The sequence below is a fragment of the Lasioglossum baleicum genome, chromosome 8 (assembly GCF_051020765.1).
Source record: "Lasioglossum baleicum chromosome 8, iyLasBale1, whole genome shotgun sequence".
In the NCBI taxonomy this organism is placed as follows: domain Eukaryota; kingdom Metazoa; phylum Arthropoda; class Insecta; order Hymenoptera; family Halictidae; genus Lasioglossum; species Lasioglossum baleicum.
In genome coordinates, this window is record NC_134936.1 from 17804325 (window position 1) to 17829118 (window position 24794).

General features: G+C 55.5%; 2 protein-coding genes across 5 annotated transcripts in view; one reads left to right on the forward strand and one right to left on the reverse strand.

Moving 5' to 3' along the window:
* Tio (zinc finger domain-containing protein tiptop) overlaps window positions 1-11254 on the reverse strand; it is a 71076-nt gene extending 59822 nt beyond the window's left edge. Inside the window, exons 1-2 of one of the 2 annotated variants that reach the window (XM_076429342.1) lie at window positions 10588-11254; window positions 8726-9543 (exon numbers count right to left, since the gene is read on the reverse strand). Coding sequence is in view for 1 of the 2 variants with exons in the window: in XM_076429344.1 (XP_076285459.1) it covers window positions 8726-8765 (40 nt within the window). In the remaining variant the exon portion in view is untranslated. Of the gene's footprint in view, window positions 1-8725; window positions 9600-10587 lie in introns of those variants that run through there. The other variant, XM_076429344.1, reaches the window with a different exon arrangement.
* Window positions 10406-24794, forward strand: part of LOC143211561 (uncharacterized) — a 31593-nt gene continuing 17204 nt past the window's right edge. The window contains exons 1-5 of one of the 3 annotated variants that reach the window (XM_076429347.1): window positions 10406-11513; window positions 21394-22553; window positions 22626-22895; window positions 22976-23293; window positions 24066-24745. In XM_076429347.1, the coding sequence (XP_076285462.1) occupies window positions 21423-22553; window positions 22626-22895; window positions 22976-23293; window positions 24066-24745 (2399 nt within the window). In that variant the 5' untranslated portion in view covers window positions 10406-11513; window positions 21394-21422. Of the gene's footprint in view, window positions 11514-16929; window positions 17484-20852; window positions 22554-22625; window positions 22896-22975; window positions 23294-24065; window positions 24746-24794 lie in introns of those variants that run through there. The other 2 variants (XM_076429348.1, XM_076429346.1) reach the window with 2 other exon arrangements.

Consider the following 24794-nt stretch of genomic DNA (forward strand, 5'->3'; position numbering starts at 1 on the left):
CGGGTGGACGGTTGGTCGGGTGACGGGGCAGGGTGGCGTAACCGGGTTGGGAACAGGGGCGAAGTAAGAGGTGGAGGCAGAGGTATAGGTAGAAGCAGTGGAGGAGTGGCAGGCTGCAGACGCGGGGCGCGACATGCTTTATGACGTCTGTTCATCACATCGCCCCAGTCTCATAAATTAGAAATCACCCCTTAGATAGCTGGCACCCATCTACGATGGCGTCAGTGCCGTATCGTGGGAGGCAGGGATCGCCTCCGACTCCGACCCGTCCGATGCGCAAGAAGGCGGGAGAGCGGGAGAGCGGGAGAGCGAGCGAGAGAGAACGAGAGAACGGTGCTGCCCGGCGGAGCGACAGAGAGAAAGAACATTGTGGGGAGCGCAGAGGGGGAGAGGGCAGCACGGACGACGGCAATAATTTTCACCGTATGTCACGCCGGTGAAAGAAAAAAAAAACTGGGCATGGCTCCGAAGGATCGCGCGAACATTCCTGTTCATCCTGCCGTGTTCTCTTCCGCTCGCGTTCTAGACGCCAACCGGGTAAGCTCGCGGCTCGAAACAAGACTCGCCGATCTCGATCGAAGGTGTCGCGAACAAAGGACGAATAAACTTTCGCCGGCATGCCGAAACTTTCGGTTGGTGTGCGAGAGAGCCGAGCTGCTGCTGTTCTCGGGGCTTCCTGCGACGCGTCATCGCGACCGCGCGTTCACCGGTTTCGAGATAATCGACATCGATTAAATCGACGCGTCACCGGTCGACCGATTAGCCTTTCCGGAGAATATGGATTTTGACGCGTACGCGATCGAGCTTCATCGACGGGGACCGAAGGACGGAAGACGAGAGAGGCGGCTATCTGCGGTGGCGAGGCAAAGGCGGCAAAGACGGCGAGGCGACGAGGCGACGAGGCGAGACGGCGGAGGAGAGCGCGACGTCGACCTGTCGTTACTGTCGCTCCAGACACTCGCTGATCTACCACTTCCCCTTTCCATCCGTTCGCTCCCCGCTTTCTTCGCCCACCCCGACGCGCTGCGTCCACCTTCTTTCTGGCGAGAGGAGCGACGAGCGCGGCGAACTGACACCGTGCCAAATATCTTCCGTTCTTACCCCTGGCTACACCTCGGTTCGCCTTCCGTTTCGTTTCATTCGTTTCACTCGTTCGCCGGCTCTCTCTCTCTCGTTCGCTCGTTCTCTTCCGCTCGCTTATTCGTTTCGCAGTTTCGAGTCTCGGCCGGATCATCGTGATTCACCGAGCCATCAAACCCGCGGCGGCGATAACATACGGGAATTCCGTAGGCGCGCTCGCTCGAGTCGACGCGATACTGACCGATTGATCCCGGCCCCGAGGAGATTCACGGCGACCGACAAATGTCGTGTTTTTAATTCGACGTCGGCGAAAACGACGCGGACGACCAAGCGGTATAGCCGTAGCCGACGAAGAGATTCGAGAGAGACCGAGTTCGGGAAAGCACGGGGAAACAAATCGAAATCTTTAACGGTGCTCGCGGCCAGACGGATTTGTTGTCGAGGAAACTTTAATTGGTTCTCGAATCCTAACGATTAATTAATCTTCGATTGACTCTCGACTACTAATGAATCGTTACGAGGGATCTTTGGCCGGGTACACCGGGGAGAGCCACTCCGGCGAACCGAACTGAGGACAAAGTTGGAAACTGGTAATCGTCGCGATTACTTATTCCAGCGAGTTTTCAGAGTTTCGCGCGTTGCACGCGTCTCGTGGAAAAATTCTGTTCGGCGAATCGTCTCGCGGCCGAGACGGACAGGCTGTTCCAGAGATGTGGAGATTCTAGACAAGAAGGAGGTCGCGCATCGTCGCTATACGGTACAGGTTGCCGGAGACCGTTCCGTGTCAGGACGACGGTTTCTGTCGCGCGTAAACGTTCGGTACGTTCGATTTGTTCGATGTTCGGAGAATACTCTCTCGTGAAAAGTGTGGACCGAACGAAGATAGGGCGCCTCGCGAAGGGTGCAGAGGGATGCGGGGCAACCGTGGTAGGAGCAGCGACGATGCAGCGTTACGAGAACGAAGGAACGGCGCGGAAGGAGGCAGAGGGAGAAAGTTGACAACGGTGGTGGTAGTAGCGAACCGGTAAAGGTGGTAGTGGTTGACGAAGGGGACCGTGGCGCGTTCACCGCCACCACCACCACCGACGCCGCTACCACCACCAGCAACGTTTCACGTACCGTTTACGCGAACGATACAGAAGGGTGAGCGAGTTTCGAGTGCGGATTCGACGGTGAGGCGAAGCTGTCCATCTCGCGGCACGTCGCGGTAGAATGGAGTCGTGGAGTAGGTCGAGGGGTGGGTGGACGGTCGGTCGAAGGTGGAGGAGGAGGAGGAGGAAGAGGAGGACGAGGACGAGGAGGAAGAGGTGGTAAAATCGGGTGGTCGGAGGTGGGTGTTTGAATGGGAGGGTGGTAGCTGTCGCTCGCCCGGGCAGCAGACGTCTTCTGACCCGGCCGGTGGCTCAACTCGACTCAACTAGACTCTGGTTGCTGGCAGGAGGCAGCAGCCGGAGAAGGAGCAGGAGGAGGAACGGAGGAAAGAGCGAGCGAGACGGTGTGTCGGAGAGCGAGCAAGAGAGACAGAGTCAGGGGTACGGGGGTCAGGGGAAAAGGAAGGTTCGCGCGGAGGAGACGAGAGGAGACGAGAGGAGACGCGAGCAGGGATAGAGAGTAGGGTGGGTAGGTGATGGCGATGGCGAGGGGTGCGGATGGTAGGTGCATTGCTTTTCACAGGAGAAGGTGGAGGAAGTTGGGGTCGTAAGGGTGGCAAGCGTATCGATCCGGACGGAGCTTGGCTGACGGCTGACGAGGCCGTCACGCGAGACGAGACGAGTCGGGTCGACTCGAGACGAGACGAGACCAGACGAGACGAGACGAAACGGGATGAAACGAAACGAGACGAGACGAGACAAGACGAGAAGACCGAACGGACCTACGGACGAACGGAGAAAACCCCACCACGATCTTCCCTTCTACGGACGAGAGTAGAGAGTATCATGGAGGGTCGCGGGTGTCAGGGTGGATGAAGCGGCGAGCTCTAGTAGACTCGAGGGAGAGGATGTAGAAAGATCGCGGCGACCGGAGGACGAAGGACGGAGGACCGAGGGGCCACGAGGGAAACTCGAGAGATACTGCTTACTTCCCCTTCGGGGCCTTCTCGTTGCGAAACAGTACCTAGATTGTACGTGCACGGCCGAATAGCTTGGCCACTGTACCGCGATACCGTCGTGATCCCCCTTTCCTACCGTCGTACTTTCCTCGTACCCGGCAGTCGCACACCGAAAAGAGTGCGCGCGCGTGTGCATCCTTTCCTTCCCTTGCGTTTCTCTTCCCTTCCCCTGTCCCTTTCATTCGCAACCCTCCTCCTCCTCCTCCTCCTCCTCCACCGCTTTCCATCCTTACGTCTCCGCTGTACAGTCTCGCTCTACGAATTCCGCGTGTACATTTACGAGTTTTGGCTCGGCATTCCATCCAACTTCCTATCGAAGACGGGGCAAACTTCTGTCTTCCGGTTACGGAAGTCTCGGTACTTTCCAGAATTTTTACGGGAACGATCGTTCCTCTTAATGAGGGGCGCGCGATCGTTTGCGTTCGACGCGTTTCTCTCGATCGATAACGGAACAACTTGGACAGTTTCGATGGCTCACAACCACGACCAAAGAAGGTTTTACGAGGGGCGCGATCAAATATTTTCGTGCATGCAACGCGCAATAGGCAGACTGATTTCCCTTAGCGTTTGCCTGACGTCCAGTTTGTTTCACGAATAGCAGCGACAACCAGAATTTTCTTCGCTTCCTTGTTTCTCCTTCCATCTTCCACTCTGTTCGCACCCTCTTCACGAATCCGTCATCGTCGTGTCCCGCTCTTGCTCGAACACGAATCAAAAGCCATCCCCTGTTGGTTGCGGTACGCGGGCCGCCGTTCGCAGCCCGCGGGCCGCATTGCGATTTAGTTATCCGTGCGCGCGCGGATAGTTGGGTGCTGTACGCGAGTATCTCGAGGGAATTCGGGGAGAGGTAAGGAGCGGAGAAGAGGAAAAGACGCGGTACGGTGCGGCGTGTCGTGGCGTGTCGTGGCGTGGCTCGACGGGGGTGGCCGGTGCGTGAGGGGAATGACCAAACGAGAGACGAAGGAGGAAGAGGTCAAACGCACTACCGCCTCCGCCTGCTTGTTCGCGAACCTAGCCGCAAAGCGAGCGTTGTCGCAAAGGCAAAAGGCACTCGCCGCGCGCAAAGGCCAAACACCGAAAGTCACTTAAGCGTGCCAGCACGTTCGACGCCGCTCCATACCGCTCCATACCGCTCCATACTGCTCCAGCCCGCACCGTTCCGCGCCGTACAGCAGCGGTACATACATACAGTTCGTTTTCGAGTGGCACGGCGTGTCGCCGCTGCGAGGACACGCCGCACCGGGCCGCGCTGTTGCGTTGCGATCCCCGATGCCGATCGACACCGCTCCGCGCCGAGTGGCGCAAAGAGAATTAGAAAAGGAATTCGTAAGAACGATCCCCTCGATGATTCCGAGCTCGTCGAGTTTCGGCACGGCCACCGCCCTTCTCCATCTCTTTTTCTCATCTTTTCGAAACGTACATCCTCCACGAACGATTCTCCGATGCTATTTAAATTGTAGTCTCGCTTCGTCTCCTTGGACGCGGACGCGAGAGCAGCAACAAATCTCCCGGTATACGTGAAACAACGGACAGAAGGGCACCGCGGATCGAGACGATACGGATGCTCTTTGATGTGTTGCCACCACCCGCGAGCGGTTCCGTGGCAGTTCCTTTATGGCAGCCATCGGGCATCTGTCGTACCGGCGTCTTTTTCTCCGGCTAATTTATTAGCGCCGCTTAGAGAATGGGGGGCGCGGAGAAAGATCCGGCAGGGCAGCAGGCGCTAGTCTCGAGCAACGTGTCTCTCGCAGCGGTATAAATCGGGAGACGGATCAGTCGGATACAGTGACGCCGGTTTTACGAGCATCGAAAATAGGGTGAGAGGAGGCGAGATCTCGCTCGCATCTCGCGCTCTCGCGTAAAACGCGATGAAAACTCCCTTCGCGTTAAATGATTCGCTCAGCGATGGAAGAGAAGACGCGACAGCGTCGCCCGAAAATTAAGAAACAAGAACGTGCTGCTACGCTACGGTCGGGAAGCGCGAGAAGAGGAGAACCAAATTCGCGGGCCGATACGTCGCAATCGTACACCGTGAGCGGCGTTACGAAGAAAATTGCGGAATATTTATTTTCGCGGCACGCATTCTTGTGCATACGAGCGGGGCATCTGTCATGCTTAGCCGTTCGCGTACTCGAGCGAATTCAAAAGTTACTCGAGAAATATCGCCGCGGCCGAACACCGAAACACGAAAGCAACGAGACTCGTCGGCAAAGCGTCTCATTTATCTCCAGATATACTGCTTTTGGCATATTTGCTCGTCGATGCGATATCGCGTGTAAATCATGGTCACCGGAAATAATGGTAGCCGATTAGAAAGCTGATTCGATGTACGCGCGCAACGCGGAAATCTCGGCTTCGTATCTTTCACGCATGGATAATTCGTTGCGCGTCGAAAGCCTGTTTGCGCGCGTCGTCGATCCATCGAGATCCCGTCGATTCGACGGAAACGCGGTTGTCTGTCGACCGGTCGTGATTTTTCCGTCGATGCATCGCGAGCGAACCGTGGAGAACACGGGGAGACGTTCGTTGTTCGGCCCCGTTGTTCACGTTAGGGCGCAGCATATGCGGGTTTCGTGTTTTCCAGTATCCCGACAGAAAAGGTGTCCCGCCAGCGCCTTTTCCTCGGGGTTGAAGGATTTACGACGTTCAGTGGAGGTAGCCTTCGGGACCCAAAAATGTGTCGGCATTGTTTGAGGTGAAAGTTTTGCGCAACGGGCGTAGGCTGGCACGGATCACCGAAGGTTTTTACCGGGATCGCTAGTGAAATTTCACCCTGCCTGCGAGCAGCAGGTATCCGTGAGCAGCCTGTGCACCGCGCGTGTCCTGCAGCGTCCTTTCCAGAACGTAGCGAGTCGTCGTAAATTTTTTTCTGTGCAGTTTGCGGCCCGACCCCGGCCCAGCCCGTCACGGCTAAGTCCATGGGAAAAACGTGTTCTCCGTTTTGTCCGTTCAAGGTCTGGCCTTTTTAAAAAAGCAATGGTCACGGCCGCGGCCCGGCCGCTGCTCGGGCTCGAATGTTGCCATCTCGATCCTACAATTATTCCTCGACGTGTTCGGACGAGACAGAATGGATCGATGGATCTGTGCGTTCGAATGGAATGCGAACGTCGCGTCGTCCGTTTGTGTTGCAAATAATCGCGAAACGAGAACCGAAAATACTTTCCCCCGAATAGCGACAACCACACCGAGAGCTATCGATAATGGGAGCCGAAGTAGTTCAACGTTGAATAAATGAGCCGCGCGTCTGTCGGCGAATTGATCATTTCCGTCCGGTTATCCCGGTTTCGGTGAATCTAGCGTCGAGTCTCGTGGCGTCCGCGGACAAGACGATATAGTAGCGTGCTGGCTTTATAATTCCGGACCTCCGAAAATATCTGGTTGCAAAGACGAACGGCGGCCGTTTGGACGCGCGTGCGCAGACTCAAAGCACTTTTCCTGCTTTATGAATGGAGCGGTGGATCACGGAGTTACGGAGAAACGCGCACAAAACGGACGGCTGGCCAACTCGAGATCCTCTCCTCCGATTCAGTCCCGTCGACGCGTTATTATAATCGGCGCGCCGCCACAGTATAGTACAGTACAGTACAGTATCATACAGTATACACCGATAGAGGATACTTCGCGTCCGCAACTTCTGAGAACTTCTCTTCCCTCGACTTCGGGAAAGGCGTCGAAAGGTGTCGAAAGGTGGAACAACGAGGTTGTCGATACACAGTACTTTTCCCGAGAACTCTCTCGCGTCGCGGAGAGGACGAGGTCGATCTCGCACGCCACCGTATTTTCTCCTTATCTTTTCGAGAATGTATCGCGAGACGCGACCAACTTGACGTCCGATCGAAAGGTGCGCTGGATCGAATTGCAGGCGAGGTCGGTTTTTCGGATACCGAGACGAGAAGATGCCCCTAAACTGCACCTGTTGCGCCAGCCTACGAATTTCCTGACAAATGCCCGACGCGTTAGCGTAACGCGCTTTCGAATCCGCAATCGTCTAGCGAACTCGAGAAGGAAAACCGGACGAATCGCGCGCGTCTCGCCGACGCGAGGCTGCGCGACGCAGCGATACGGCAGAGAGGTTTCGATTCTTTCGAAACTGATCGTTCGACGCGCAATCGATCCGACGAACGAAGCAACTTCCAAACCTGTCTACGCTGCATTCGATTCTCGCCGTTCGCACGGACGTCGTCGATATTTTATCAAGTATTTTTCAACGACGACAGGCCGCCGTGGCAGCAATCTTTCTCCGGTAATATACCGTTGATTAACTTCCTCGGAACAGCAATGGCAGCGAGAACGTAATTCTCGATGGACGGAAGATCGATTCGTACGTACCGCTCGAGAGCTCGTGTGCGTACGCGTGCGTGTGCACTCGGATCCTTTCACCGAGACATTGTAAATTAAGTGGAGAAATTAGCGCGAGAGATACGCTAATCGACCAGCCGGACAGATTTTGTTGTTCGTCAACTGTCTCGCGACTACTTTCGCCGACCGGCTCCGAAATCGTTCGAACCTCGATGGAAGTCGCGTTTATTCTCCGCGTAAACGAATAATCGCGCCCTGTTCCTTCGAAGATATCGAGAATATCGAGAAGCGGAGAAATTAGCGCGATTTCTCTCGGAAAACGACGGCGGAAGGTCGAGCGCGTTCGGAAGCTGGGACGCGTCTACCACCGCGGAAGCTGGCGAAAAACTGTGGCGTTTACGGCGCCGAAACTCCGTAGACTGCCGTGGATTTATGTACGCGGCGAGCATCCGCGCGCGCGCGCACAACGAGATTTATCGGCGCTTGGCCGAGTTTCGGTAGGGCAAGTTGAGTGAATTGTAAATGTTTCCGGCAGAACTTCACCAAGATGGCGTCCTCCACCAGGGGCGAGTTTGTTTACGCCTCATGGCTTCCCCACGTGGGAAAAGCAGCATGGCGCGCATCAACCTTTCAAACCCAGGGATCCTCTTGCCGTTTCACGGCCGTTCTTTCACCAATATTTACGAATTTTTCACGTCCGACTCGATTCTATCCCATTCGATTCGTTCGATACCTCGCGCACTGTCTCGCCTCTTTTCGCCGCGCGAGGCGAACGGTGAAATAGAAAATTCCGTTTTTCCAGTTAGGCGGGAAATATTATCGATTCCACGGTTCTGCAAACAACCTCTCGCGAAATGAACCGATCAACGAGGCACGCTCGGGTCTCGGTCGCGTTCACAGAATCGTTGAAATTTCCTGGGACCAAGATGGAAGAGTAGCTTCGACTCGTTCCACGCGTAAGGGAGTTTAACGCGCGCGCTTCGAATATCTTGTACTCGTCAAAATAACTTGATCGGATAACGAACGCACGCGGTCGCGCCTGTGGATATCTACCGGATAACGGGCAAATGATAGCGAACCTCGACGATAATCGTCAACGAGCCTGCAAGTAATGTTCGCCTCGCTTTACTTTTGAATGTTCGTTGCTCGCCGGTCGCGACACATGATCGTCGAGGATCGATCTTAGCCGGTTCGACGCGTGTATCGGGCGAAACCAGTGAAATTATTCCGACTCACATTTCATACGTTGCGGAGCGTGCTGTTTCCTTCGGGGCATCTGCGTCCTGCGGAGATGTTCGATTATCTGTGCGGGCTCCAGGTCGTCTCTGCTCCTTAGACGCAGCCTCGGATCGGATCCCAAACATGTGACGGTGGTCCTTGAAAATGCTGCAGGAAGATCGTGGAGTGATCTTCCGCGCCGCGGGAAGCAGTGTTCCAAGTTTTCCGGTTCCCAGCTCCAGCAACGCGCACACAAAGTCACCCACTTGCACGTGTCCAACGAGCACTGACTACCTCATCGCGAGTACGCCGGATCCGTTTGTCGTCGGTGTTCCCAGGATCGGTGGCGACATCGTTATCTTCTCTCTGGTCGGGATCGGAAGCAGCCGCACCTACACAGGTGCGAACCAACCGCATAGACGGAACTGATCCGCGTGAGAGAACACTGCTTTTTTTACAGGCTATCGTATACAGTATGCGGAATCGAACGCAGCGGAACGCCTGGCGTTTTCGTGAATCGGCTGCGTGGATCGGTTCGATCGGTCCGATCGGATCGACCGTGTCGTGAATCGGATCGGTGTGTGGTATCGCACTGGTGGTAGCACTTGCAAACGATCGACGAAATCTTCGAGTTTGTCGTGATCCATGCGCGGTTGTACGGCGGCTAGAGAGGCAACCAAATCACTCGGAACGATCACATCGGTGGCGTAGGTTGTTCGATGGCACGGACCGGCGATTCTCTGTGCGGTTTTCACTCTTTTAAAATCGTCGGGGACTCGCTAGCTCGTTCGAGCAACGATCATCGGTCGGATCGGATATACGTGTATCGGCCGCACCTACGAAGGATTCAAGACATACATACAAGATGAAGAAAGACCGCGTTGTATTTAATCGTGGAAAACGCGTGGCGTGGCGCGGCGAGGCGAGGCAAGGCGAGGCGCGTCGCGAGGAAAATTCCGACACGTTCCAAAAGCAGTTCGTCCCTCCGTCCGCACAAACTCGAGACCGAATCCGGCACGATCCGAATCAGAGCGTCGACACTTGGATATTGCGATGATCACTTGAGAGATGCAGCGGATCAACGACGCTTGCCTGGATCACGGTCGTCTCGTGTCGTTCACGGTTGCGGCGTCGTAACGCGATCCTCGACGCTCTCCGGATTTCCGCGATTATAGACGATCGTACAATTACGCGATCACGGTGGAACGTGTCGACGGTTCGAAGTGTTCGATCCTCGCGATCTACGACCGTGTATCTCGTCGATCTCGCGCGAGGAGACCAGGTTTTTCGGCTGCAGGAACGCGTGCCTCGCGACGACGCCTTGCATCCACTCGAGACGCGCGCACGACACTCCGCCGTACGTGTACGGGGCTACCGAAAGCTCGTTGCGGAGAAGAAAACGAAAGAAACCGACAAACGGTGGGAGAGAAAGACGAGGAGAGACGTATCCCGGTGACAGAGAGGGAAAGATGGAGAAAGAGAGTGAGAGAGAGAGAGAGAGAGAGGAGCGAGACGAAACTAGCGAGTGATCGAGTTTACGCGCGTGTCCCCGAGCGTGCGATGCTGGGATGCCGATTGAATGCGCAAGGGTGAAACCACAGTCACAAAGGAACGGAGTACCGATACGGTGGAAGAAAAAATCGCGAAAGATACAAGCGAACGATTCGATAGACGGATAGATACGAGGAACGCGAACGAGAGAGAGAGGCAGTGATAGCGCGTACGCGCAACACACAGAGAAACCGATAGAGAAGGAGAGTGAGAGAGAGAGAGAGAGGGGGGGAGGAGGGGGGAGAGAGATAAAATGCAAGAAACGAGAACAAGATAGAGAGAAAAGAAGCGAAGGTGGAGGAGGAGGCGGAGGTGGAAGTGGTGGCTACCGTCGTTCGTGGATCGCGAAATCGAGCGGGCGGCGGTCCAGCGCTGACTGACTACGGACTGGCGTCGCGGCGGCAGCCCGCATGGTGGGGGGGCCCCAGGAGTAGTAGTCCTCTTTCCCTCTCGTCTCCTCCGCTCGTTCTCGTTTCCTCGCTTGCCCGCTCTTCCTTGCTCTCCTTTGCCTCTCGCGCACTCGTTCCGTCTCTTCCGCCGTTTCTTGCTTCGCGATGTTGCACGATTTGCGTTCGCGTAAACGCAGATACCTGTGCCTCGCGGGAATCCGATCGAACGAGACGAGACGAGACGAGACGAGATTGCACGAGATGGGACGAGACGAGACGAGACGAGAGCGAAACGAACGAAACGATGCCCGATCGCGAGGCAGCGAGGAAAAACTGCGTTCCCGAACGGAACGATCGTTGGGTCACCGAGGAACGAACCGGATCCGGCCAGATGAAAATCAGTTCCGAAGACCGTCGATTCCTTCCAATCATCCGTGTTCAAGCGATCTCTGCGGTGCTAGATCGTTTCGCGACGATCGCCCGGTCTGGTCCCCGCGAGCTTGTTCCGCTCCGAAACGATCTCCGGCAAGATTTTCACCGCACGAAAAGTACAAAGCGCGAAAACGACGAGACCGGATAAGAACGATCGAAAGTTCGTCGATGGGCCCGGGGGACTGAAGTTGCGCTCGCGCGCGCAAGAGGTGGTCGAAAAAGGAGGCGGGGCCCTGAACCTCGTCGGCCCCAGTAAATCGTGCGAGAGGGGGCAACGGAACAGCTCCGTGCTGGTACGGCGACTTTTCTGTTCGCCGCGAGAGGCGCTGTCTGCCGGCGGTCTCGTTCCACCGTACTACGGCGACGCGGAGCAACACCTGCGAGTTTCTCGAGATTTTCGTCCCTCCGAGCCATCGGACACCCCCCGAATTGCGGTAAGTGTGCACCAACGATAGCGAATCCCAACGAGATACCTGCGATATCGTTCCAATACCCAGCAATCGACCAGCTACTTCGATGTACCGCGATATTAGAAGCTAACCTCAAAATTCGCGTACGAGAACTTTGATTTCGAATTGAAACCTTTAGGCGAATTCTTTCGTGGGACGCGACTCTGTCGTTCCTCCGCTATCGACCGGCCGAAGCGTCGATACCTATGATAACCTTTATCTCCGACTGACCGCATGCATGTATACGTACGTACGTTACTGGACGTAACCAGGCACTGGTTACGCGATTTAAAAAGCTTGTTTGAAAAAGTTCGACGTCGAATGACTTCGGGACGAATCGTCGAGCGCGCTACGGTCGTGTTTTCGTCAACGGTCACCTCGGAGTATAAACTCTACTTTTTTCCCTCGACTCTATCCGATCGAGCAGTGTCCCAAGTGCGGCGAATGACGAGCAAACAAACGCGAATAAGTCGGCCGTTGTATCGATCGGAAATACGCGATCGTCGCGTGGTCGTGAATCGCGGAGCGAATGGGCAGGATCTTCGAACGGGGATCGTAGCTACTTCGACGTGGGGAATAGTAAAATTGTCTTGGCAAGAACCGACGAGAGCCGCGATGTCTGGATGGACTCGAAAGCAGAGTGTGGAGAGTCGAAGATCGCGTGAGTATTGAATTCGCGAGGGTATATCGGTGTTTCCCGGACAAGTTTTCGATTCGTCATAGTGTAGGGGACGATGGTTACGCGCGGCGGACTGGTTTACGATAATTTCTGGCGAAGATTCGAGTTGGAAAAGAATCGAATGGAGGTCGAAGGATACGAGTCGGTCAGTTTGTGGATAGTCGGTGAGCGGAGCTCGTTTTGGCGGGCACCGATGGTGGCGCTGGCAAGGCCGGCGGAGCCGCGGGAAGAGGGGCACCGGCGTACCAACTACCAGGTTGTGCCCGCCTACCAGGCGGAGCCCGCATGATCTATAGCGTCATAGAACACCCCTGCCGTCGTGGTAGGAACGCGATGGCGACGCCCACGGTGTGGAACGTGCGCGCTGCCCCCGCCGCTGCCGCCGCCGGCCGCCACCGCTACCTTCGTCGTCGTCGTCGTCGCCGTCGTCGTCATCGCTGCCACTGCCACTACCGCCGCCGCCACTGTCGCCACCGCCACCGCCGTCACCACCACTGCCGGCATCACGATGTTTATGCTTTTGCCGGTGCGTCTCTATCTAGTCGTGGCCCCGTCGCCGCTGCGCTGTTCCTTTTCTGCCGTGGCTGCTACCGATGCTGCCACTGCCACTGCCATTGCCACTACCGGCGGCGCAGCCACCGCTACACTGCCATCGCTACCGCTACCGTTGTCGCTGTAGCTGTCGATGCCGATCGCCGTTGTCGTTGTCGTTGGCGTTCGCGTTGGCGTTGGTATCGTGGTCGTCGCGGTGGCTCTCTTCTGCTCCTACCTCGTACTTATCCGGTTCCTTCCACCTTGCGTTCATTACCGCTAAACATTCCTGTCAATTAAAACTGCACCGACTCCCGATTTACTGCCAGCTCACCGTTCGTCCATCGTGAGAACCATCCCCCGGTACATTTTGCGGGCTTCGGTATATGTATAGGTAGGATCCCAGTGAGTCTTTCTCCTTTCTATTTTTTGTTACATGTATCGCAGCGATCGTCTTTCGTTGAAGCGACACGTTTGCTCGCCCGAAAGCCAAGCGGAATCGTCGGAAGGAAGCGACGACGCGCCGCGCCGCGCGTTTGCCATGGACGCATCGCCGTGTCGAGTCCGTTCGGTTTCGCGATAACGTCTCCGTTCGATTCGTCGAAACCTCCGCCCCTGAATCGATTCGATCCGTGAAATCCGGTGAATCGTGTGCGTGTATAGAAACGCGTCGATTCTCGGGGCCGTACCGATGACTCACTGGTTCCGGCAACTCGATTCGCTATAATATCGGTGGGATTCTTTCGTTAACCATTCATCGTTATTTAAAATCGTAGACGTCGAGAGACGGGCTCGTGACGCGAATACCGGTTGTTCTTTGCTTTCGATCGGAGACGAGAAATTCTCGCGCGCGCACGAAACGATCCGCGCAGAGGAGGTGTACGCGGTGAAACACGCAGCCGCGTCAACGTTTCGTACGTAAATATTCGCAACAACATCGGCAATGGGAACGATCGGCAGGAACGATACGCAATATTTTCAAAGCGTTCCGCTTCGAATTTAGTAACGCACGCTCGAAACCGTCTCCTTTCCGAAGGAATTTTCTCGAGACACGCCGAGTATTCGCGACGATCGTCACGCTCGAGTTTTACGCCAATGGTGGCGGGGCTACGGAGAGGTGGCGGCGGCGGTGGCAGCGGCAGCGACTGTCATAAAGAGTATTTTATTTCGACGATTGCGGCGCCGTTTTTGTTCTGGGGTCGCGAAGCGATCGTGTCGTTTCTACGCGCGTCAGGCCAATTCAACGCCGGCGACATTCGCGGCCCGACGTTTACGAGATCGTTTATTAGGTGACGTTCCCATCGAGTGGTTTTACCGGTAGCTGGATCTTCTCTCCCGTTTCTAGAGCCCCGCGTTCACGAAGATTCCAACTTATCGCGACGCGCCATCGAGAATCGTCCCACCTTGCAAAAGTTTCGGCAAAAACTCACGGAGCTGCCGCACAGGGTTGCGCACATGTGTCTAACGACGAGGCGTTCTCGATTCGGCCGGATTTCGGTGGGCAACCGCCATCGAAGCCCGCTGAGAAACCGCGATTTCTTAATTTCCATCGGCGAATCAAGTTTCACCCGAGCGACGAGTCTGCTCGTTTTTTCTTTTCTTCGTTCGCTCGCCTTTTCGATTTGTCGCAGGATCGCGGAGAAACATCGAGAGAAGCACCACCGCCGAAAAACGGTTTGGTGCGCGCGTGGTTCGCGTCAGTTGCGTTTGTGTCTCTCGGTGACTGCGGGGGTTCCTTTTACGAGCGTTCCCGTCGTCGGTCGACGAGACCGGAGGCACTAAACTTGCGAATATTTCGAAAGATGTCCCGTTATGCAACGACAATGTGGGTCAGCGCACAAGTCCATTGTATACGTTTGCTCGTTTTGTACCGTCAGCTCCCCGCGAGACCCGAAATAAGTGCACCTCGTAAAATAAAGTGCCGCGCGCGTCGCTTTCCTCGACTATCTATTGCACCGGCACCATCGATCTTACCGCGATTCCGCGACCTTCCGAAATTTCCATACGCGCCCGCCGAAGACGCGATGCGACGCGACGCGACGCTGCGCCTCGCCGGTAAAACGTCGTCGAATCGTTTCTTCGATGTCGCTTCTTCGGATAATTCGATCACGACTCCGAGTACAGTCTTCTCCGGTGATCGAAAACTCGTCTCGAGAACACGGTCTCGCGTATCGCCGATTCAGATCGTACTCGATCTCCTCTCGTTTTCGCGTCGACTCGCTCTCTTTGGAATACCGTTTCCACGATTTGCTCGGAACGAATAACAGATCGAATAATTGGACGAACGTCCGAGTCCGGGAACGAGAGACACAAAATTCCGTGTCGAGCCGAGCGAGTCCGCTCGAATTCTTTCGGAATGCGAGATGTTCTTTCTCGCTTTTAGAACCGAGTCGCGGATCAACAAGACGAATCGTAAGACCACAGGCGCATCGTTCGGTCGCGGAGGATGTTCACGCACGAGCGAGCACGTGAAAATAGATTTAGTATCGGTGTCTCGCTCGTCGCATTCATCGGCATCCATCGTGTCGTAGCAAAAAACTCGACGTACAAAATTATTCCGAGCGACGCGATCGGGGTCTGGCCGAATATTTGGTCGCTGTCCGGATCGTTCTTTCGGAGGAAGGTTGTTTGGAAGGGAGGAGGCGCGTTGATTTATATCGTTTGACCGATACCTGGGACGTTTCGGTGCGAGCCGAGAAACGTTTCACTCTCCGCTCTCCGTGAAGGAGAGGTTGCGCAACAGGAAAACCGGGGACGGCACTCATCCGGGGCTCTTTTGAAAATTCGGGTTTCGTGTTTGCGACGGGAGACGAGGGAAAGCGAGTAAAAGCTGGCGGGAGCGAGTAAAAGCGCAGGCACGGCAGGAAGAACAGGCAGGAAGGCTGCTATCGTCCGAGGGGGTAATGCGGAACGATCCCTGCCGAAAACGACGTAACCTTCTTAGTTTCGAAAATAGCTCGAGCTCTCGTCGAGTAGAAGGCGGTTTCGACGATTAGTAGAATTCGGTACCGGACGAGAAGTTCGCTGCCGGCCAGATGTGACTCGTTTCAAAATAATTTCGTCGATGTTTTAACGCGGATAAATCGCAGGCGAACCCCCCACGGTCGATCGCTCGCTACGAGCTCGTTCTCGCGCACCTGCTTTTTTTCATACCGATCAAAGTCCACGGATCTTCGCGATCGTTCCCGATGCATTATTTCGAGCGAACGATACGTCGTTCCGGTATCTTTCGTCTAAAACATCGATGCTCGGTGGAGAGGAGCCGCGGTACGAGACGAGAGACGCGCGCGGGATCGTACTTTAACGTTCTTCCCCCGTAGAGCGCGCGTATTTTCGCGCTCGTTGAAAGTTTATGACCTCGATAAACTTGCCGCGTTCCTAAGCTAACCAAATGTTTCTCGGTCGATCCGCGAATTACTTTGTATCGAATATGTGAGAAATCGCGGACGAATGGTCGCTGTTTACCGCCGAATCTCTCGCAGCACCCGATGACTTATGCGCGGGATATGCGAAATTTTTCCGGTAGGAGCAGCGTCCGATCTTCCTGGAAAAAGGTCCGCGATGGAAAAGAAACGGTTGTTTCTCGCAAGACAGACCAGGGGCGGGAGAGAGAGAGCGAACTCGTGGGAAATTTATAACGCGTACGTAACACGCGAAGAGGCGTGCTTGTTTTTCGAGCGTTCTCGTCGAGACGTTCGCATAGACGCGACGGAACGTTGGACGATTGCTCACGAGTTGGAAAAAGTTTTGCAGCGGTTTAGGGTCGCCGGAGCCGATGTCCGTCGGATTTGACGAAGGACGTAGATGTATACGCGGGCACACGGATCAGTGGACGGAACGAGCGTGGAAAAAGAGAAAGAGAGAGAGAGAGACACGGAGAGAGTCGTCGGAGATGGCGGACGTCGCGCAATTGGCCAGTTGCTGGAAAACGAAATCTCGTTTGTCGCGGGAAGAGACGCGATACTCTCGGCGAGGTTGGCAGGCCTCGCAGGGTTCGCGCGTCGATGCGTATAGCGGTGGCAGCATTCGTAGAAGGTTCGGTATAGGGAGCGTGGAGCGTGGTCGTAAGGGGTCGCGGGGGTGGGTGGGGGTGGTAAAGGAGGAGGAGGATGAGGATGAGGACGAGAACGAGGACGGGGGAACGGGGACGGGATCGGGAACGGGGACGAAGACGGGGGATGGGTATGGGAACGGGTATGGGGACGAGGAGTGGGTGGTTGATGTGGTACGATGGTATGGGGTGGCTAGGTGGACGAGGATGGGGTGGTTGTCGACGATAGGGCGAAGAAAGAGGTGGAGGAGCGCAGAGAGAAGCCGAGGTCCGTCGGTATCGATCGGGCGTCTGCGGTAGATTGACACGTGTCATGGCCGCCTCTCGGTGTTCGAGCGGACGAGGTGGCGGGAGAAAGAGGGAAACGCGGCCGAGAGGAAGCTGCCCGAAGGGAGAAAGGCGAAAGGAGACAGGAGACAGGAGAAAGGAGAAAGGCTAAAGGCACGAGAGAGAGAGAGAGAGGGAGAGGGAGAGAGAGGTTGGCGGCTTTTCGGTGAAAAGAAAGAGAGCGAGAAACGGAAGAAAGACAGGCGGGACGAGGAAGGTGGCGCGAGCCAGCTCGCCAGCTCGCCAGCTCGCCGGCGAGGCAGCGAGGCAGCGGAGCAGTCGAGGGGATAGCGGCGTCGAAGGTGGAAGAGGAGGAAGAGGCGAGGGTGGTTGGCGCGGGGAGGAGGCGAGGGAAAAGGACATTAAGGTGCGTAATAGCCAGCGGGGCGAGCGCGCACCGCCGCGGCATCGATTAGACAGAGGCTCCCTCGTCCCATTGCTAGGATGCAGCCCTCCCCTTCTCCTCTTCCTCGACCCACCGACATACTCACCCTCCGCGCTATATCCACCCGTTCACCACCCACAACCCATACTCTCGACCGAGAGGTCTCCACGACCACCCAACCACCCGCCTCCACCTACTCCGTCGAACTGGAGAGCCCCCGAGTACGTGCTCTACATACACACTCGTGCGCTTATGTCAGTTCCTGTCCTGCCGTTGCTTCTGCCTCTGCCTCTGCCTCTACTTCTAGCTCGGCCGTGCTACCGTTGTTACCACTACCGTTGTATGCCACCGCTGGGAAAGAGAACGAGGCACGGAAACAAGGGGACTGACCGAGAGGGAGCGAGGGCTTGCACACACGGCGCGCGAACCCCGAGAAAGAGAGAACGAGAGAGAGAGAGAGAGAGAGAGAGAGAGAGAGAGAGAGAGAGAGAGAGAGAGAGAGAGAGAGAGAGAGAGAGAGAGAGAGAGAGAGAGATATGGAGAGGAGGAGAGAAGGAAAAGGAGAAGATACGAAAGGACGAACCGAGAGGCCGAGCGCGAGGGATAATAAGGGGGAATGAGAGATGCGGATGTAAAGGGTGAGAAGGGAGGAAGCAGAGGGTACGCTAGAGGGTAGGCGAAGCTACCTAGCTATCCTGTAGCACCTATACACCTACACACACGCTACTGGGGACACCAACGTCTAACGTCGTTATAAACATTAACGGAGCGGCTCAATATTCCCCGGACCTTGCATCCCCTGCGTCTACCTCCGGTCCATCTCCCTTCTAGACCGTACTCCTCCACCGCCGAGCACGGTACCTATCTCTCGGTCTCTCGGACGCTCGTGTCCGTGTTCGTGTTCGCGGTGGCCACCTCGCCCACCTCGTCCATGCTTTTCGGACCCTCGCATCGTATTCTCGTTCGTCGAGTTTTCACTAACCGACGTTTCGAAACGGGAAACGATGGGCTCGCGAGAGGATCGTCTCGGAATCGACGAAAGACGCAGACTCGCGATACCGACGAACGATGGGCGCTCCGGATTCGAATGTTCGAACGAAATTGTTCTGTTTTAAAATTGAACTCGTTCGGGGTTTCGTTCGAGCGTCGATTTCGGCAGGAAAGCGGAGCAAGGAGGGTGGCAGTCAGTCTATCGGTTGAATTTGTGCGCGAGGGTCAGAGCTCTGATTATCGTTAATTGCGGTTGATACGGAGGAACGAAGGGGACGCGAAACCCTCGACCATTCCGATCGGATTAGCGACACCGATCGGGTCTGTCGTTTCTGGATGAGAATGTTTCGTATACCGTTTCGCGAGTACGCAGGATCGGTGGATTCGCGTAGCCGGACCCAACGTCTGGCATCGTTACGTCGACGACGATTCGTCGAAAGGCGACGATGGGAAAGCGTTGAATCGATTTCGAAACTCGCGCGAAACCAAATGTTTCTCCGCCTCCTCTCCTCCTCTCTTTTCGCCTTTTTCGTTTCGTTTTCGCTTTCAGCGCGGGAACGGGCTGAAAATCGTTCGAAGCGTAACGCGCGAAGCGCTCCACGGTCCGATTCGCTCGCGCGTATATTCTCTCGTTAATTTAGCCTCGCGTGGCATCGGAACAGAGGGAATTCGTCTAGTTCGTGCGTTCAACAAGTATCCGTCCATCCCTCCCTTCCTTCGGCTGCTCTGCCGCCTTCTCGTAACCGCGGTTAGATCGCAAAGTGACCTCGCATCTCGTAACTCGTAACTCGTAACTCGTCGCTCGTTGCCCGTTGCCCGTTGCCCGTTCGCCGGTTGCTCGTTGTTCGTTGCTCGTAGCCCGTAACTCTAGGAGGTGGTTATTCTTCGTGATCGAGAATCGAAGAGAAAGCGGCGTCTCCTTGGTAGCAGGTGCGCTCCGGTTTTTCCACCGGGAAAGGTAATAAGGGATTAGTCATCGGTGATCGTCGATCAACGTTAACGCGACGACCATCGGTTAGCCGGATGCTCTCGGCGCGATGCGTCACAGTTGGATATTATATTGACGTATCGACGTCTCGATTCTGTCCACGACCACCAGCCAATTAACGGGCTTTCTTGTTTTTCCGACAAACGCTCGTAAATCTCGACGGATCTCTGTCCACTCGATTTAGTTCTGTTCTTCTAGCTCGACGATCGTTCCTACCATTGTCCGGGATTGTTTTTCTTTTTCTACGCGTGTCCTACAAGACGATACAATAATTAATATCGTTATCGAAGCACCGGCCCCTACTTGGCAAATATTTAATTTACTACGCGACCGTCCTACGCTTAATTGGCTCGAGTTTGTTCCGCCCCGTCTGTGCTTGTTTGTTCGCGATGTACGCGCGCTCGACGAACGCTCCGATCGCGTGATGCGACAATATTCGACGATTCTCGACAGAAACGCCTGGCCGGACACGGCCTTTCGTCCCACCGAGTCCACGACGGAACGGTGGAAGCTCGTTCGCCCGAAAATTTCGAGAGACCAATCTCTCTCTCTCTTTCTCTCTCTCTCCGTCTCGCGGAACGTCGCGCGTCGCGCCACCATCACCCGAAGCGCGCACGGACTCTTCTTCGTCGAGAGGTCGCGTCTTCCGGATAATTTGCTGGTTCCCCCTGTTATATCTCTGGTCGCGAATGAAATTTTCGGGTCACGTCAAAAGTAAACGATCCGCCTGGATTCTCGCGTTAAGCGATCGGGTTGCAAGAAGCGTGTTTCGAGCCGGATGGAAATCTCATTTGGTAGTTTTCTCCGTTTAATAAGACGGGAGGGAGAGACGACCGAACAGAGAAAACAGAGAAGACTCGGACGAGAACGAGAACTAGAAAGGGAAAAAGAAGAAGAGAGAGAGAGAGAGAGAGAGAGAGAGAGAGAGAGAGAGAGAGAGAGAGAGAGAGAGAGAGAGAGAGAGAGAGAGAGAGAGAGAGAGAGAGAGAGAGAGAGAGAGGAGAGAGAGAGAGAGAGAGAGAGAGAGAGAGAGAGAGAGAGAGAGAGAGAGGAGAGAGAGAGAGAGAGAGAGAGAGAGAGAGAGGAGAGAGAGAGGAGAGAGAGAGAGAGAAGGATGGTGGAAGATAAAGAGAATGGGGAGAGACAAGACAGGGTATATAGGGAGACGGAGCCACGAGGTCGCTGCCGGTTCGCAGACTTCGGAAAGGGGAAACGGAAAGGGCGCAACAAGGCCGGGGGTGGAGGTAGCGGAGGGTTAGGTGGCGGCCGGGAGGGCAGAGGAGGGTGGCGGTGGATGGTTGGAAGTAAGCAGGGGTGGGTAACGGGCTGGGGAGGATGGTGGAGGACGGTGGAGGGCAACGGCGGAGGACGGAGGGCGGCGGGAGCCGACGGGGGGCGGCGGAGGGTCGGCCAGGACTGGGAGGCGAAGTGTCGTCGTCCGAATAACGGCCAAGCGGCATCGACCGATCTTCCTACCCCTAGTTCGTACGAAGCGTCAACTTGTTTCCCTTCTGTTCCGCGAATATCGGACCTTCAATTTGCTCGGTGCGGCTCGCCCGACGCGAGCCGCACCGTGCCTCGTTTCGAGCGATCGCGCGTCGCATCGCCTCGCGATCTCGCCGTTCGACGGACAACGTCCGAGGGCACGCCGATCGCGCGTACGCTTCCACGCAGAAACGCACCTCAGAGTCTCCGACGAGGCAACTTTTTGCGAAAGTTTCTTCGGGGCGGCAGCTCGTCCCGGGGAAGTTTCGCGTCGACTCGAAGCGGGGCGCGCGGATCACGGTCCGACAAAATTCGGCGGAGTCGTCGAAACGGATTTTCCTTCTTCTCCGTTTGCTCGCTTGTACATCGGTCGATTCGCGCGCGAGAATCTCGCGAGAACTCTTCGAGCAAGCATGCGTTTCGTTCTAGGTTGGTCACGCGACAGTTCCTGTCCGTCCATGGAGAGCTACGAGGACGACGACGACACGCATTTTTGCATCAAATGTCACCAGACGGTGCACGGCCTCGAAAATTACGTTCGCCACCGTCAGTCCGGGTGTCGTCCGCCGGACGACAAGAACGAGGCTGCTCGCGTGTCGCCGACCACGCCGACCACCGTCACCTACCCCGAAATACTAAACGCCGACGCGTTCTTCAGCTCGTTGGAGCTGCGTAGCAGTAGCAGCAAGCCGAACCCTCGCGGGGGATCCGCGTTGCTGGACGAAGCCCGAAAGTTCAAGAAAGATGAGAAACGGAAGAGAGGCCAGAAGATGCAGTCGGAGAACACGGAAGAGTCCGCGGCGAAGGAGAAGCTGCACGGTATGCTGCCGGGTGTATCGGAGCTGGACGATCCAACCGAACACCTCTGCATTCCGTCGCTGGTGGGCTTCCCCGACATCGTTTCGTCCGCGTCCACGTCCGCATCCGGCAAGCCTACGGTGGTCACGAGCGGTCGGAACAAATTGAGCCAATCGATGAGCCACGTCGGCACGAGCATCGAGAGCGGCGCGTTCCCGAACAAGCACGAGCCGGAAAACTCTTTGGAGAGTCTGATGACGTCTCACGAGTCTAATTGCAAGCAGACGGACAGAAAACGGCAAGAGGAGACGCAGAGGATCGAGCAAGTCCATCAGACCTGGCTGGAGGACACGATACTGGCCGAGCTGGTGGCCAACAACGAGAACAAGGGCTTGCCGAGGTATCAGTACGAGTACCAGCAGGACGAAGAATCGGACGATGACACGATGGAAGACGATTTAGGGGATGAGGACTCTTACTCGGAGTCCGAGGACGGCGATGGCGACGGTGATGCTGACGGAGACGGCGACGGTGACGACGACGGAGACGCTGACGGTGACGGAGACGGGGATGCCGACGGAGATGGAGATGGGGATGGCGATGGGGATGGGGAGGATCAGGAACGTCCACCTTGTGGTCATACCGGCGGCAAATGGAAACCCGGATTGAACGATCTTCCTCAAAATATGTCTCAACTTCACGACGACGACGCGGACCCTGACGAGGAGCATCACGAGCATCCCCCGCCGACTTACACCGGTGGAAAATGGCGGCCCAGCGACAGCTCGCAGGTAAGTTCGCCGCGGTCGAATCTCGGGTAATCTACGTACACGTTCATCGAATACGATCGATTCTGTTTTCAGCGGATCGAGGAGTACGAGGCCAAGAGCAGCGCCGGACAACCGCCGCCAGGACACACACAAGGGAAATGGGTACCGGGAGCGAGAACGGATATCGAGTCGGGATATTGGTGCAGTCCTTGCGGCAGGAAGCTCGCCTCTCGATTGGTCTACAACAGGCATCTTCTGTCCGATTTGCACGCCAGAAGAAGCATCCGCGAGATCGACGGCGTGTTCCCGCAGTCGCGTGCCGCCAGTCTGCACCTCGCCAAAAAGACTTCGACTCGGAACCAAGTAATTATCGCTTGTCCGTAAGCAGCGAGTATCTCGGCCGTGTCGCTAATCGATTTGCCCAATTATCCGATCGCCGACAGAGAGTCAAGGAACCGGCGAGCACGAAGGAAGTCAAGAAGAGTTCGCGGAGGAGGGAAAAGGAGATCCTGAGCTGCGAGATGTGCCACGCTCGAGTGAGGAGGGCGCAAATGGGCAAGCATTTGCTCTCTCATTATCACTGCCGCGTCGCGGGCGTAAATCCTCGCGGGCCACGGGCGCGTCGCTTTTTACTGGAAAATATGGCGAATGTGGTTCGGCAGTGTCCCTTCCAGTGCTCCTCCTGCCGGTTTTATTGCAATACCGAGGAAACGTTCCTGCTTCATTGGCGGTCCGAGCTTCACGCCAACACACTCGCCCAGGTTCGTTTCTTTTATGTATTTGGAAGACACTTTTGGATCCATAAGGTATTGTAGATATACATACATATCGCTGCTCCGGAAGTATAATGACGCACTGTAAAATTTTGTGAAATTGACTTTATTGTGTTGGAGGGCTCAGAAATGAATTTACTAGCTGTTCGTAAATCGGCATAATTGTACTTACAAAAGTTTTACTTGTTTTCCTAAGTAAGTCTTTACTTACACCTATAACGACAGAAGTGTAAAATTTGTGATGCACTTTCCGAAGAACAATGACGTATTTACATGGTACTGGTTACTGTGAGGCTGGTATTTATTATTTTATAAATTGAAATAACTGAAAAGTTGCAATAATAAGCCACAATGTCTATAAACTACTCTCACAGAAGAATTAAACCGAATCTATAGGCCATTCTATCGAGACAAATTGGAATTACTTTTCTTCTGCTTGTCCTGTAAAATTTCAATTTTTGCAGTTGTGTCATTATACTTCCGTAGCAGCGATATATATTTAACACATAGGTGTATAATTACTTGTTACACTGGTTTACTGCGCATCTTGCGCTCCGTGGATATGGCGTACCGCTCGCTTCGACAGTTCGTGTGAGAAGGGCCTACCAGAAATCCAACAGCCATACCGATTCGCATACTAATAACAGTTTCCATCGTACAGTTCACGTTTCGCAGCACGCTTTTTGTTTTGGATTGTCGGACCGCGCGGACAGATGCGAACGAACATGAAGACGCTAATGTAAACAAGATCGTGTTTCAGATCAGCGGCATCTACAAGTGCAGCCTTTGCGAGTTCTGGTGCGAGGAAAGCGAGACGATGGACGGGCACCTGACGAGCGCGAGTCATCGCGAGGTGGTGTCGATGATGAACGGATCCGTGCCGGTGGTGATCGGTCGTCAAAGAGCGTTGCCCTGTCCCGGTTGCGACCGTCGGTTCCAATACAATTTCCAGTTGAGATTGCACGCGAAGGAGACCGGCCACGAGGAGAGCGCGACCGCGACCGACGAGTATCAGCAACGGATCAGATGCGATCTGTGTCCGAAAATCGTTCGATCCCTTGTGGCTCTTCAGCGTCACCAGTTAACCCGTCACGACGCGAAGGCCGACACGAAGGTCGACGCGAAAACCGACGACAAAGACGAGGACAAAGCCGACGAGACGGACACCAAAGAGGAACCGGACTCGAGCAAAGACGACTCGGCCCGGCGACTGGCCACCCCCTATTACTGTTCATTCTGTTCGATGAATTTCGCGACTGCTCAGGAGGCGGTGTTGCATCGGAGAACTTCCACTCACAAGGAAACGGTGAAAGCTCGGAAGCTCGGTCAAGATTCGGCGGCCAGCACTGTTCGCGAGTGTTCTCGTTGCGGGGCGAGGCTGACCAATTTGCCCGAGTACAAGGAGCATCTTCTGCGCGACCATCCCGAGGTTTGTCACAGGTAAGCGAAAATACGAGGACGGTTCTCGAGCTCGAATGCACGCGTTCCA